General features: G+C 43.9%; 1 protein-coding gene across 1 annotated transcript; it reads left to right on the forward strand.

Annotated features, from left to right (window-relative positions):
• The first annotated feature begins 468 nt into the window (after nt 1-468).
• LOC311132002 (polycomb group RING finger protein 5-like) lies at nt 469-15,898 on the forward strand. The gene is made up of 9 exons (XM_084165166.1): nt 469-554; nt 1,601-1,883; nt 2,320-2,416; nt 2,607-2,662; nt 2,826-2,885; nt 5,010-5,164; nt 5,330-5,428; nt 11,872-11,961; nt 14,419-15,898. Exons 2-9 carry the CDS (start codon nt 1,757-1,759, stop codon nt 14,464-14,466), a joined length of 732 nt encoding a protein of 243 aa, XP_084021292.1. The 5' UTR covers nt 469-554; nt 1,601-1,756; the 3' UTR covers nt 14,467-15,898.
• The last annotated feature ends 366 nt before the right edge of the window (nt 15,899-16,264 follow it).

Consider the following 16,264-nt stretch of genomic DNA (forward strand, 5'->3'; position numbering starts at 1 on the left):
ATAATCACCCAATCATAAAGCTTTAATTATTTGAATCAGCTTTGTTGTGCTAGGGCAAAAACCAAAACGTGCACCCCTTGGGGTCCCGAGGAAACACTGTAGTAGGCCTATGAATTGGCAACATCACACGAGCTGGTGAATCTCCCGCCCACTGTTTCCGATCTGCATAGCTGGAGGCTGTAATGGTGCGTTCATGACAACTTGGAACACGGAACTATAGAAATCTAGGATATCCGACATCAGTGCGTTCAAGAAAAGTGGGAACTCGGAAAAAAACGAGCTCCGACTGGTCATGAACTCTGAATTACAAGTCGGAAACTCGGCCATCATCCTTGAGCTCCGACTTCCCGAGTTGAAGATCACTGACGTCACGAGCTCTTTTCTTTCCGAGTTCCCAGTTGTCGTGAACCAAACTTAAATTCCGTATTCTTACCACTAGTTTCATACTAGCCTACGTCGCTGATATCACCAGGAGAACGCAGTGTCATGGTCAGTCTATTATTGCCATTCTACCAGCTATAATAACCTCATGGAAAAGGTAGAGAGGTTACGAGGTAAGATGAAATGTAGCCTATATTGTTCAAACGTTTCAGCCAGAAATACCCTACAAAGAATCGGCTTTAATATCATCCCCGTTATAGTCAAACTTTGGGGGTGGGATGATGGCTAATGTGTCGTCTGTCGTGTGTGACATAACTGTATTTAGGTTGCTAATGCTAGTGATTTTCTTTATATATTTTTTACGTTTATAGAGCAGGTTTAATTTGACTCGACTTTACTTCATTCGGCTATCTCCTTGCGAGTCGCAACTTTGTTTCAAGTATGTGGTCGTCGTGAATATCGTGGCTACGGTCAGTAGCTAAATGTGTGGGGCTTTAATGTTGTTTTGGTGATGAACACCGTGATACAAATCAAATCAAATCACATGTTATTTGTCACATGCGCCGAATACAACAGGTGTAGACCTTACCGTGAAATGCTTACTTACAGCCTGTAACCAACAATGCGGTTTTAAGAAAAAAAGTAAAGGAAATATTTACTAAATAACGTTTAAAAAAAAAAGTAACACAATAACAATAACGAGGCTATATACAGGGGGTACCTGTACCGAGTCAATGTGCGGGGATACAGGTGACGCAAACCGCGAGGGACTCTACGATGAGAGAGCCTAGTGTAGCCTACCGATAGCCTACCGATTCAAGGATTTTTCTAGTAAACCGAGGGAGGCATTTGTATGATGTTTATGCCATTTGTACGACTTTCTCTGTCCTCCTAGACAACTATTTAAAGTTAATTTACAAATGTGTTTTGTCAATAGGACATTTCTAAACAGGGATATCTGGTTGCCGTCAATGCCTGGCTTATGATGGGGACAGATGAGGCAGGTTCATGTTTTAGTGACAGTATTTTAAAAGTAGGCAAGTCATGCATTTTGAAACGGGGTAAATACTTGTATTTTTTATTTATATTATTTTATTTTGCACATTGTATTTGAATGAACATGCCAAGAGGTGAATTAACCTGTACTTCACCTGCGTGTAGCAGATGGCATAATCATCTACTTTCCTCTCTTTTTCCCCTTATATTCTGTGTCTGACAGGTAATCTGAGAGTGAAAGTATCAAATAGTCTTCAGAAGAATGTGTTTCCCAGCAGATGGCTGAGGATGATGAAGCAGATACAGAGGACAAACCAGCGGTGTCAGGGGCTGCAGGGACCTCTGTGATTGCTGACCCCACCTCATCCCTGACCTCCCCATGGCTACTCAGAGGACACCCCTGGTCCAACCCAGGCTGGTGAAAGACTTTAACCACTTCATTACCTGCTACCTGTGCAGAGGTTACCTGATCAAACCCACCACGGTCACTGAGTGCCTGCACACATGTAAGTCACACACACACACACACACACACACACACACACACACACACACACACACACACACACCCCTGTACTTCTCCATCTGTCTTTCTCTGCTCTGTGTTTTCTGTGTACTGTTACATGTGTACTGTCTTCATTTGATCACTCTGTTGTCACAGAATTTGATCACTGCTGTGCAACAGGAAATGCTAACTTGTAGTGTATTGAAGGTTTAAAAAGACTTTTATCAACCCCTACAAAAATGTCCATTTATTATCATCCACTTAATAATTCACATGTCCTGTTGCTGCATTATTTTCCTGCTGTGAGAAACTGGTCAAATTAAAATATTGCATCTGCAAGTCTAACTTTCTATTACTTCCTTTCCCCTCAGTCCATCCTCTCCCAAAGACACTCTAAGCATCTTACATTATGTAATAGGATTTTTCTTGTTTTCCAGTTTGTAAGAGCTGCATCATCCAGCACTTTGAAGACAGTAACGACTGTCCCAAATGTGGCATTCAAGTCCATGAAACCAACCCTCTAGAGATGCTAAGGTACGACACATACAAACATAGTCCTCCACTAGCTCTGACCATCTCTGACAGACAACTAGCTAACAACAAACATTTGGCCTTCACTTTGCTTAGAATACTGCAAGTGCACTGTCAACACAAACCACAGCTTCCTCTTTATCTTTACCCTTGTGGCTTTTCTCATCTTCACTGATCCTCTCCTTCTTCTGAGGTTGGACAATACTCTTGAGGAAATCATTTTCAAGCTTGTGCCTGGATTACGAGAAAGTGAGTTCTCGTCAACTAGGAAAAACCTCAAGATATATTTCTTAATGATCTCCCAGTCAAAGTCAATCATTTCAATCACTCCTTGGGAGAGTCATTAGATGTAGTGGGACTGAAATGACCTTGTATTTCCTCCTTTCTTTATGACTGTGTGTGTGTTGACCAGAAGAGCAACAGCAGGAGATTGATTTCTGGAGGAAGAATAAGTCAAAAGAAAATTCACAAGGTATGGGATAAGTCTCAATTAACAAGGTCACTTTTAAAAATTGTATTGGGTCTTACTGTAAAATGTAATAAGTATGTTATTTTACATTAGTAGAGTAAATCATATATATACTCTGAACAAAAATATAAACATGCAACATTTTCAAATATTTTACTGAGTTACAGTTCATATAAGGACATCAGTCATTTGAAATAAATAAATTAGGCCCTAACCTATGGATTTCACATTACTGAGAATACAGATATGCATCTGTTGGACACAGATGCCTTAAAAAAATTAAAGGTAGGGGTGTGGATCAGAAAACCAAACAGTATCTGGTGTGACCACCATTTACTTCATGCAGCGCGACACATCTCCTTCGCATAGAGTTGATCAGGCTGTTGAATGTGGCTTGTGAAATGTTGTCCCACTCCTCTTCAATGGCTGTGCGAAGTTGCTGGATTTTGGCGGGAACTGGAACACGCTGTCGTACACGTCGATCCAGAGCATCCCAAACATGCTCAATGGGTGACATGTCTGATGAGTATGCAGGCCATGGAAGAACTGGGAAATGTTCAGCTTCCAGGAATTGTGTAAAGATCCTTGCGACATGGGGCCGTGCATTATCATGCTGAAACATGAGGTGATGGCGGCGGATGAATGGCACAACAATGGGCCTCAGGATCTCGTCACGGTATCTCTGCATTCAAATTGCCATCGATAAAATACAATTGTGTTTGTTGTCCATAGCTTATGCCTGCCCATACCGTAAACCCACCGCCACCATGGGACACTCTGTTCACAATGTTGACATCAGCAAACCGCTCGCCCACACGATGCCATACACATGGTCTGCAGAAGTGAGGCCGGTTGGACGTACAGCCAAATTCTCTAAAACGACATTAGAGGCGGCTTATGGTAGAGAAATAAACATTCAATTATCTAGCAACAGCTCTGGTGAACATTCCTGCAGTCAGCATGCCAATTGTATGCTCCCTCAACTTGAGAAATCTGTGGCATTGTGTTGTGTGACAAAACTGCACATTTTAGAGTGGCCTTTTATTGTCCCCAGCACAAGGTACACCTGTGTAATGATCATGCTGTTTAATCAGCTTCTTGATATGCCACACCTGTCAGGTGGATGGATTATCTTGGCAAAGGAGAAATGCTCACTAACAGGGATGTAAACAAATTAGTGCAAACAATTTGAGATAAGCTTTTTGTGTGTATGGAACATTTCTGGGATCTTTTATTTCAGCTCATGAAACATGGTACCAACACTTTACATGTTGAGTTTATATTTTTGTTCAGTGTAATTATAATGTTTAATAATTTTGTGCAGACTTAGAAGTGACATCTCAATTTCAGTTGAGATTTGTTTTTCAATTTCAACTTATTTTAGAATACATAGTAAATCATGCAAGGGTGCCAAAGTAGTTCACCTCATCTGTATATGTAGAGTTCAAATCAAATCAAATTTTATTGGTCACATGCGCCGAATACAACAGGTGCAGACATTACAGTGAAATGCTTACTTACAGCCCTTAACCAACAGTGCATTTATTTTAACAAAAAAAGTAAAAATAAAACAACAATAAAAAAAGTGTTGAGAAAAAAAGAGCAGAAGTAAAATAAAATAACAGTAGGGAGGCTATATATACAGGGGGGTACCGGTGCAGAGTCAATGTGCGGGGGCACCGGCTAGTTGAGATAATTGAAGTAATATGTACATGTGGGTAGAGTTAAAGTGACTATGCATAAATAATTAACAGAGTAGCAGCAGCGTAAAAGGGATGGGGTGGGGGGGCAGTGCAAATAGTCCGGGTAGCCATGATTAGCTGTTCAGGAGTCTTATGGCTTGGGGGTAAAAGCTGTTGAGAAGTCTTTTAGACCTAGACTTGGCACTCCGGTACCGCTTGCCGTGCGGTAGCAGGGAGAACAGTCTATGACTAGGGTGGCTGGAGTCTTTGACAATTTTGAGGGCCTTCCTCTGGGTTTGGGTTATTCAATCATAAGAAGCTGTAATGTGGTGTATATTTCTGTTTAGTGTGTGTGTGTGTGTGTGTGTGTATACTGTATATAATTTACATACATATATATTACTTCTCTCTGCCCGGCTTGCTAGTATGATCTCCTATCCCACAGGAGACAGCCTTGGGTCTAAGAAGCTTGGGCTCAGTGATGAGGAGGATGGGGATGAAGATGAAGATGACCAGGATTACCACAGGAGCGACCCCCAGATAGCCATCTGTCTGGACTGTCTCCACAACAATGGCCATGCTGCAGATGACACAGTGAAGGTGTGTGTGTGTGTGTGTGTGTGTGTGTGTGTTTGAATCATTTTCCTCTTCCCATGGCAGTGTTCCTGGGAGTGTTTCTTTCAATATGTTCAGGCCAGTTCTGGTATTCTGTACTCTGTGTTCTATCTGAATGTAACATGAACATACTCCTGTTATTTACCCCAGTGTTTAATGAAGAAGTTCATTCACTGCTCTAGTCGAGTCACGGTGGGAACCATCAAGAAGTTTCTCAGTCTAAAGTTAAAGCTTTCCAGCTCTTGTGAGGTAAGACCACTGCTACTGTTTTTATGTCATAATGTACAGTAACTTCACTTTATATTGATGATGGGTTTAGAAAAGGGACTAATGTAAATAACATGCCTTTGTGTTTTCTTGCGCACGTGTGTGTGTGCGTGTTTGTTTGTTTTGTGTGTGTCCAGGGGCATCTAGCAATTCTGGCAAATGCCAGATGGGCTGGACCATTTTTTAGTTGGGCGGGCTGGTCAGAATTGACACAAACATATTATGGTGACACTGCCATGGGCAATTTCTCTCTTATACTAGTCTATAATGAGCCTTTGGCTGATCAGTGGGCAACGGCCGGCCCCCCCGGGTTTTCTGAGATGAGGTCACGCAAACTCGCATTCAAAGTCAAACGCAGCATCAGCAAAGAGACCTGCTCCGACTCTGTCATCAGTTAGAAGTGCATTATCCTCATGATTCCTGTAATGAAAGTGTCTGCCCTGTGCCTGTGCCCTCGCTGGGGCCTGCTGCTGTGATGAGCAAGCCACTCTCCTTCCCCCCATACACTTGAGAGAAAAATGCGTTGATCATTAAACTAAACAACCAAGATATTTGATATGGTTTTGACAGCGAAATGCACACCGGCCATTACAGGGGCATAGGCCTATAGGAGAAAGGGGAGGACCACCCTACACAATGAATTTCAGAAAAATACAACTAGTGAAACATTACAAAAGTTATCGTTCTTAGATAAAACTATACTAAATATATTAGGGATTGGCACGGTTATTCGAATATCCGAACGGACTTTAGTATTCAAATACTTGCAAGAGTATTCATAAAGCTTTAAATAAATCATAGGCCTATTTTAACAATGAAAATGCTTTGTCTAAATTAAGTAAAATTATCAATTTGACATTGCTACACGCAATGAAATTCTATGACATTTTAAATTCTTAATTCAATAAAACAACAAACTTTTGAATGTAGTTTTTATGATGTGCGCCCCATAAAAAGACATACCGTAGTAGTCTACACGGGTTTCACACGTTTGTTGTTACTGTCGTGGCACTGTCTACAGTCAGTGGCTCCATGTGTAGCCAGCAACATGGGAGATCTCTAATCAATGCAAATTTGAATTAAAATTAGGGAATGAAGTTAGCTAAATGAGGAGGAGTAGGCTATGACGACGAGCAACCATCAGGCTGTTGTTTAATCTGAATGGAGTTGTTGTAGACAAGGACGGGAAGCGTGGCAAAATAGCTTAATTAGCCTAGCTAGCTGGCTAAGCTAGCTGGCTATCTTAGCTAGGTTCTTTACAGCGATTTGATGCAGTCGAGGCGGGTACTACCAGATGGGATGATAACCTAAAGAATCTACAAGTTTATCTAACTAGCGCGACTAGTCTGTATGGATACTCTCTCACTCCCTTCCATGTCAAACTCACCGGCCTCTACCCATCGCACTGCTGCAAGCAAGCGGCACCCAAGTCTTCAGGCTGCGCAGCAAGCCAGTTACCAAGTTTAAACACGTTTTTTTTTAAAACTTGTATTTCGACTATCCGGATATCCGAAAAAATGTCATGATATTATTCGAATAGTGAAATTATTTAAAAAGCCCATCCCTAAAATATATTCACGTCACCAAATAACTGATTTAAAATAATAGATTAAAACACACTGTTTTGCAATGAAGGTCTACAGTAGCCTCAACAGCACTCTGTAGGGTAGCACCATTGTGTAGTCGGAGGACAGCTATTTTCCGTCCTCTGGGTACATTGACTTCAAAACAAAACCTAGGAGGCTCGTGGTTCTCACCCCCTTCTATAGACTTACACAGTAATTATGACGACTTCCGGAGGACGTCCTCCAACCTATCAGAGCTCTTGCAGCATGAACTGACATGTTGTCCATCCAATCAAAGGATCAAAGAATGAATCTAGTACTGAAAGCATAGTACTGGGCTCCCGAGTGGCGCAGCGGTCTAAGCCACTGCATCTCAGTGCTCAATGCTTGAGTGCTTGAGGCGTCACTACAGACCCCCTGGTTCGATTCCAGGCTGTATCACAACCGGCCGTGATTGGGAGTCCCATAGGGCGGTGCACAATTAGCCCAGCGTAGTCCGGGTTTGGCCGGTGTAGGCCGTCATTGTAAATAAGAATGTGTCTCCCGAGTGGCGCAGTGGTCTAAGGCACTGCATCGCAGTGCTAGCTGTGCCACTAGAGATCCTGGTTCGAATCCAGGCTCTGTCGTAGCAGGCCGCGACCGGGAGACCCATGGGGCGGCGCACAATTGGCCCAGCGTCGTCCAGGGTAGGGGAGGGAATGGCCGGCAGGGATGTAGCTCAGTTGATAGAGCATGGCGTTTGCAACGCCAGGGTTGTGGGTTCGATTCCCACAGGGGGTATAAAAAAATAAAAAAATAATGTATGCACTAACTAACTGTAAGTCGCTCTGGATAAGAGCGTCTGCTAAATGACCCCCCCAAAAAAGTGAAGACATCCAAACTATGATATAACACATATGGAATCATGTAGTAACCAAAAAAGTGTCAAACAAATCAACATATATTTGAGATTTTTCAAAGTAGCCACCCTTTGCCTTGACGACAACTTTGCACACTTTTTTGGTTACTACATGATTCCATGTGTGTTATTTCATAGTTTTGATGTCTTCACTATTATTTAACAATGTAGAAAATAGTTTTAAAACAAATCCTTGGATGAGTAGGTGTGTCCAAACCTTTGACTGGTACTGTAGATGTGATGATGCTGTTAGCCTACCACCACTGGTCTATAGGTGTCATGGTAGTAGCCTACCACCACTGGTCTATAGGTGTCATGGTAGTAGCCTACCACCACTGGTCTATAGGTGTCATGGTAGTAGCCTACCACCACTGGTCTATAGGTGTCATGGTAGTAGCCTACCGCCACTGGTCTATAGGTGTCATGGTAGTAGCCTACCACCACTGGTCTATAGGTGTCATGGTAGTAGCCTACCACCACTGGTCTATAGGTGTCATGGTAGTAGCCTACCACCACTGGTCTATAGGTGTCATGGTAGTAGCCTACCACCACTGGTCTATAGGTGTCATGGTAGTAGCCTACCACCACTGGTCTATAGGTGTCATGGTAGTAGCCTACCGCCACTGGTCTATAGGTGTCATGGTAGTAGCCTACCACCACTGGTCTATAGGTGTCATGGTAGTAGCCTACCGCCACTGGTCTATAGGTGTCATGGTAGTAGCCTACCGCCACTGGTCTATAGGTGTCATGGTAGTAGCCTACCACCACTGGTCTATAGGTGTCATGGTAGTAGCCTACCACCACTGGTCTATAGGTGTCATGGTAGTAGCCTACCGCCACTGGTCTATAGGTGTCATGGTAGTAGCCTACCACCACTGGTCTATAGGTGTCATGGTAGTAGCCTACCACCACTGGTCTATAGGTGTCATGGTAGTAGCCTACCACCACTGGTCTATAGGTGTCATGGTAGTAGCCTACCACCACTGGTCTATAGGTGTCATGGTAGTAGCCTACCACCACTGGTCTATAGGTGTCATGGTAGTAGCCTACCACCACTGGTCTATAGGTGTCATGGTAGTAGCCTACCACCACTGGTCTATAGGTGTCATGGTAGTAGCCTACCACCACTGGTCTATAGGTGTCATGGTAGTAGCCTACCACCACTGGTCTATAGGTGTCATGGTAGTAGCCTACCACCACTGGTCTATAGGTGTCATGGTAGTAGCCTACCACCACTGGTCTATAGGTGTCATGGTAGTAGCCTACAATTGCAAAGCTTTTTTAGGACTACATTTACTGTTGGATGAATACATGGCTACTAGCAGTGGGTAACCTATTTAGAGTTAGCAGTCTAGTTAATATGTTTTGAGTTTCCACTTCCTCAGGTGCTGAACCCCTAATTAATTAGTCTGTGATATTAGTTAGTGCACATCAATATTTATGTAATTCATCTCGATTGAACCCAAAAAATTATAATCTAGAATTTCTGGAGTCCTATTTTGACAGTAAAATATAGCAACAATAGTCTAATTGTCAGCCCAAAATTCATGACAATCACTGGATTAGGTTGCACATCAAAATATATTGAGTCATGCATTCCTGCTTAGATGAAACAATTTATTTCTTGAATACCTCATTAGTCTATGTATTATACTTCTTAATAAAACACAATGAATGACTATAAGATGATTGGTCATGATTTGGATCTAACCATATCATGGGCTGGTGCCCCCAACTGTAAAAGTCAGTGACAGCAGGGGAAATGTTAGCCCTGTGATAGTAATGAACAGTAGTAGGTGTTGATTCAGGGGAACACATATGACAGGCACTAATTCTCAATACAGCCTTAGTCGTTAGCTTGGCTTTTAGAACGTACAGTGCATTCAGAAAGGATTCAGACCCCTTTCCTTTTTACACATGTTGTTACGTTACAGCCTTACATCAATCTACACACAATACCCCATAATGACAAAGCGAAAACAGGTTTTTATAAATTTTAGCAAATGTATAACAAATAAAAAACTTGAATACCTTATTTACGTAAGTATTCAGACCCTTTGATATGAGACTCGAAATTAAGCTCAGGTGCATCCTGTTTCCATTGATCATCTTTGAGATGTTTCTACAATTTGATTGGAGTCCACCAGTGGTAAATTCAATTGATTGGACATGATTTGGAAAGGCACACACCTGTCTATATAAGGTCCCACAGTTGACAGTGCACGTCAGAGCAAAAACCAAGCCATGAGGTCGAAGGAATTGTCCGTAGAGCTCCGAGACAGGATTGTGTCGAGGCACAGATCTGGGGAAGGGTATCAACAACAAAAAATCTGCAGCATTGAAGGTCCCCGAGAACACAGTGACCTCAATCATTCTTAAATGGAAGAAGTTTGGAACCACCAAGACTCTTCCTAGAGCTGGCCGCCCGGCCAAACTGAGCATTCGGGGGAGAAGGGCCTTGGTCAGGGAGGTGACCAAGAAGCAGATGGTCACTCTGACAGAGTTCCAGAGTTCCTCTGTGGAGATGAAGAAACCTTCCAGAAGGACAACCATCTCTGCAGCACTCCACCAATCAGGCCTTTATGGTAGAGTGGCCAGATGGAAGCCACTCCTCAGTAAAAGGCACATGACAGCCCACTTGGAGTTTGCCAAAAGGCACCTAAAGGACTCTCAGACCATGAGAAATAAGATTCTCTGCTCTGATGAAACCAAGATTGAATTATTTGGCCTAATGCCAAGCGTCACATCTGGAGGAAACCTGGCACCACCCCTACGGTGAAGCATGGTGGTGGCAGCATCATGCTGTGGGGATGTTTTTCAGCGGCAGGGACTGGGAGACTAGTCAGGATCGAGGGAAAGATGAACAGAGTAAAGTACAGAGAAATCCTTAATGAAAACCTGCTCCAGAGCGCTCATGACCTCAGACTGGGGCGAAGGTTCACCTTCCAACGACCCTAAGCACACAGCCAAGACAACGCAGGAGTGGCTTCGGGACAAGTCTCAATGTCATAGAGTGGCCCAATCAGAGCCCTGACTTGAACCCGATCTAACATCTCTGGAGAGACCTGAAAATAGCTGTGCAGCGACGCTCCCCATCCAACCTGACAGAGCTTGAGAGGATGGGAGAAACTCCCCAAATACAGGTGTGCCAAGCTTGTAGCGTTGTACCCAAGAAGACTCGAGGCTGTAATCGCTGCCAAAGGGGCTTCAGCAAACTACTGAGTAAAGAACCTGAATAGTTATGTAAATGTGATATTTTATTTATTTGTATTTTTAATACATTTGCAAAAATGTCTAAAGACCAGTTTTTGCTTTGTCATTATGGGGTATTGTGTGTAGACTGATGAGGAAAAAACACAATTTAGTCCATTTTAGAATAAGGCTGTAACGTAACAAAATGTGGAAAAAGTAAAGGGGTCTGAATACTTTCCGAATGCACTGTATATGACATAAGCAGACAGAGAACAAGAAGAAGCACTGTGACAGCAGAGAAGATGCTGAGACAGATGGACAGCACAACATGGAGGCAAACAAAATGGAGGCACAGTTATAGTGGTGAGTTGTATGTCTAGACAGAGGAACAGTTATAGTGGTGAGTTGTATGTCCAGACAGAGGAACAGTTATAGTGGTGAGTTGTATGTCCAGACAGAGGAACAGTTATAGTGGTGAGTTGTATCTACATATTGTATTGGTTTTAAACATGAGCTGGTTAAAAAGAGGAGGAGGACCATGTCTCGCCAGTCACTGTTACAGAAATGGTTGAGAAACGCTGTACTGTACTGCAATTGTTATGTGTCAGTACTACTGCCTGTGTCTAAGTAGGGTGTGTAGTGTCAGGGTTTATGTTTGGGGATGGGCCGTGTGTATTAATGGTGGCGCTCTGGTGGGGTGGGGGCGTGTGGATAAAATGCCAGAGCCGAATTCTTGTCCCAGTCCGCCCCGGTGTGTCCTCTCTCCCCAGCTGGATGTGCTGTGTAATGGGGAGATCATGGGGAAGGACCACACTCTGGAGTTCATCTACATGACCCGCTGGAGGCTGCACAGTGACAATGTAAGTCTATTATGCCATTCCTGCTTCTGTCCTTTCCTCCACACTCCCTGTCTCATCCAGTTCTTTGGTAACCTCTGTACTTCTCAATGCCCTGTTATTGATCATGTTCTTTCTGGCATGCCCTGACATCATCCATACCCACCCAAATGCCCAATACACCATGTCCATGTAAAGTATGACATCATAGAGTCCATCTACAGTATGACATCATGGGATTGTGTTATGTCATTTGCTGCCCCATCCCTGCCCTCCTACCAGCTGTCTTTACCATCCCTGCCCTCCGACCAGCTGTCTTTACCATCCCTGCCCTCCTACCAGCTGTCTTTACCATCCCTGCCCTCCGACCAGCTGTCTTTACCATCCCTGCCCTCCGACCAGCTGTCTTTACCATCCCTGCCCTCCGACCAGCTGTCTTTACCATCCCTGCCCTCCTACCAGCTGTCTTTACCATCCCTGCCCTCCTACCAGCTGTCTTTACCATCCCTGCCCTCCTACCAGCTGTCTTTACCATCCCTGCCCTCCGACCAGCTGTCTTTACCATCCCTGCCCTCCTACCAGCTGTCTTTACCATCCCTGCCCTCCGACCAGCTGTCTTTACCATCCCTGCCCTCCTACCAGCTGTCTTTACCATCCCTGCCCTCCGACCAGCTGTCTTTACCATCCCTGCCCTCCGACCAGCTGTCTTTACCATCCCTGCCCTCCGACCAGCTGTCTTTACCATCCCTGCCCTCCTACCAGCTGTCTTTACCATCCCTGCCCTCCGACCAGCTGTCTTTACCATCCCTGCCCTCCTACCAGCTGTCTTTACCATCCCTGCCCTCCGACCAGCTGTCTTTACCATCCCTGCCCTCCGACCAGCTGTCTTTACCATCCCTGCCCTCCTACCAGCTGTCTTTACCATCCCTGCCCTCCGACCAGCTGTCTTTACCATCCCTGCCCTCCGACCAGCTGTCTTTACCATCCCTGCCCTCCGACCAGCTGTCTTTACCATCCCTGCCCTCCTACCAGCTGTCTTTACCATCCCTGCCCTCCGACCAGCTGTCTTTACCATCCCTGCCCTCCGACCAGCTGTCTTTACCATCCCTGCCCTCCGACCAGCTGTCTTTACCATCCCTGCCCTCCGACCAGCTGTCTTTACCATCCCTGCCCTCCGACCAGCTGTCTTTAGTTCGTCCATCTTGTTAGCCAACTGGTCAGGCATTAGACCTACTGAAGCCTTGTCATGTTGCCGTATCCTGAACAACTTGCACATGTTAAACAGAGAGCCAAGTAGAAGGAAAAAAACACTGAAAGTTGAATGATGTTGTGCTCATTAGCCTATGAGAAATCTGGACATGGGGGACACGGGGGAGACTGGACATGGGGGGAACTGGACATGGGGGACACGGGGGGAACTGGACACGGGGGAGACTGGACATGGGGGACACGGGGGAGACTGGACATGGGGGACACGGGGGGGAACTGGACACGGGGGACACGGGGGGAACTGGACACGGGGGAGACTGGACATGGGGGACACGGGGGAGACTGGACATGGGGGACACGGGGGGAACTGGACATGGGGGACACGGGGGGAACTGGACACGGGGGAGACTGGACATGGGGGACACGGGGGAGACTGGACATGGGGGACACGGGGGAGACTGGACATGGGGGACACGGGGGGAACTGGACATGGGGGACACGGGGGGAACTGGACACGGGGGAGACTGGACATGGGGGACACGGGGGAGACGGGTGGGGGGGGAACTGGCCATGTCCTCAGAGCATCTTAATGACAGTCCCAGCTAGTTTACAGAGAGGGGGTACGTGTCCTCACATGCCATATGTATTGATTTCCTAGTCTGCGTTGAGCTTTACTTTTAATTACATGTTAATTACAAATTAATTAAAAATGCTTCTCTTTCCTTCTGTTCACTGTACCATTTCAGCTAATTATACAACTTCTCAGTGCCTTGATGGCTGTTGGCTACCATATAAACACTGTTACAAATAAATCCAGATAGTGTTTTATAGATGATTATCCAGCAAACCCCTAAAAATCATAAGTTGCAGTAAAGTATGGACTGACTGCAGATAGTTCAGAGAGAAATCATGAAAGCATTAACTCAGTGCCGTGCATCTGAATGTCCAATACTGCCTTCTGTCTTATTTCAACTGTCAGCCATAGGGATCTATCTGGGATGGTTCACAGGAAAGTGTGTTCTCCTTAAAACACCATCCAGGAAAACTTTGTCTTGAAGTCTGTTGAAAGGGGCAATTCTGTCTCTAGGCATCCATTCCTGTGAAATATGGTCCATTTGAGATGGAATTGCAAAGCTCATTAGTTAAATACGCTCTGCTTGTCAGAACGTGCCAGCATCTACTCTGTTATTTACTTTGCAAGTTGTCTTTTGAATAAACTTGAAGGTAACTGAGAATAAATAACACTAATGTCTCTTTCTACACTCTCCTCAGAGATATCCCATGGTCCTGGAGTACAGGCCACGAATAGACTTTGGCTGAACGAAGCCCTTGAGAAGCCTTCATAGACAAACAAAGCAATGACTGGATGTATATGCAGCCGAGGCCAGGGACTCAGTCCTTCCAAATCTTTCTGAACTTCTCAACATTTGACCATTTATTTGTCCTTTCTCCATCTGTTTCATTTTGTTGTGACCTTTGTTGTTGAACATTATGTGAACTTTGTTGTTGAACATTTTGTGACCTTTGTTGTTGAAAATTATGTGACCTTTGTTGTTGAACATTTTGTGTACTTTGTTGTTGAACATTCTGTGCTTGTGGCCAAAGTGATTTTCAAGACAAGTAACTATAGACAAGCTTAGCTGAAACATAGAAGGATGAATATATCATGTTGTATTTATTAGCCAGGTACTCAGGTAGCCTGGTAGCTCAGCCAAGGACAAGGATAAGCCTGCATCTGCATGATAAAGTTAGTGTGGACAGAAAATGTAATGAAAAGGGAGGAATTGAGCAACTCCCAAGGGCTTCCACCCAAAGCCTGACTGTTTCCAACAAGAAAAGTAAAACATGTTTATCTCTTTAGAAATGCACATAACATATCCACAGATTTGCCCACCATCAATCAATTAGGGCAATTTGCCTGTGACAGAGCACCTTAATGTTGTCAACAAGTTTCAAAGAGTCTAAACCGAAGCCCATTCATCTTCGTTCTGTCCAATGCTCAGTTAATAACCAGTCTGACAAGCTGCTGAAATCTACAAACACTCTCTGGCAGAGGCTGGGAAATCTGTGGGATGGGGAGAGAAACGTTAAGCCTCTTTCTCTCTCACACACACCCTGGCACCTGCCAATCTCAGACCTGCATTAATAGCTTTTTTGGCACCGTTCTGAGTGAGCAGGTATCACATTTTAGTTTTTCAGTTTGATCTTAGTATGTTTAGACTAGAGATACTATCTTACATGTTTTTAAAGGGAAACCAATGGTGTGTACCTTTTCATATTGTTACTAGACCTTTGAGATATAAATGGGTTTTATGAAATAGATGACATTACAACATGATAGTAAGAGATGTGAATTATGGATCTTGGATATCTTTGATCACAGAACAGCTTTGGGCACTGTAAGAACTGGTTGGCATAAAGCTTATTTTATTAGCGTTGAGGTGTAGTGTACTGAAGCTGTCTCTCTTTCACAGTGATTCAGTATAGAGAGTATATGGTATCTGCTTCCTTACCTCATGTTTAGCCTTATAATCTATGTTGATATGATTTATATGTGAAGAACATTGAGGTGAAGCCAAGCTGTCCATCTGCTGAAAAATAGGATCTATTTTGATTTATTTTTTAAAGACAAAAAAAGGAAACGTACATATTCTTATGGTTAATATTTTATGCTGCTTAGAATATAATATATTTTTTTTATGTACTGCCTGAGAATCATTCTTGAGATAGAGCTGTGAAGAAATATTGTTCATATCTGTACTTGATTTATAATTATTATTCATTAATAAATTAAATGTTTTTATTCTACCCACTCTCTATTGACTTAAAGCAACAATCTGTAACTTTTTGGACAACCTGACAAAATGTTTACATTTACATCATTTAGCAGACGCTCTTATCCAGAGCGACTTACACATTTGTTCATTCAACTTATGATAGCCAGTGGGACAACCACTTTTTTTTCCTTTTTTTTTTTATGGGGGGTGGGGGAAGAAGGATTACTTTTATACTATTCCAGGTATTCCTTAAGGAGGTAGGGTTTCAAGTGTCTCCGGAAGGTGGTCAGTGACTCCGCTGTCCTGGCGTCGTGAGGGAGCTTGTTCCACCATTGGGGTGC

This window comes from Coregonus lavaretus (genome assembly GCF_964263955.1).
Source record: "Coregonus lavaretus genome assembly, chromosome: 1".
NCBI classification, from domain to species: domain Eukaryota; kingdom Metazoa; phylum Chordata; class Actinopteri; order Salmoniformes; family Salmonidae; genus Coregonus; species Coregonus lavaretus.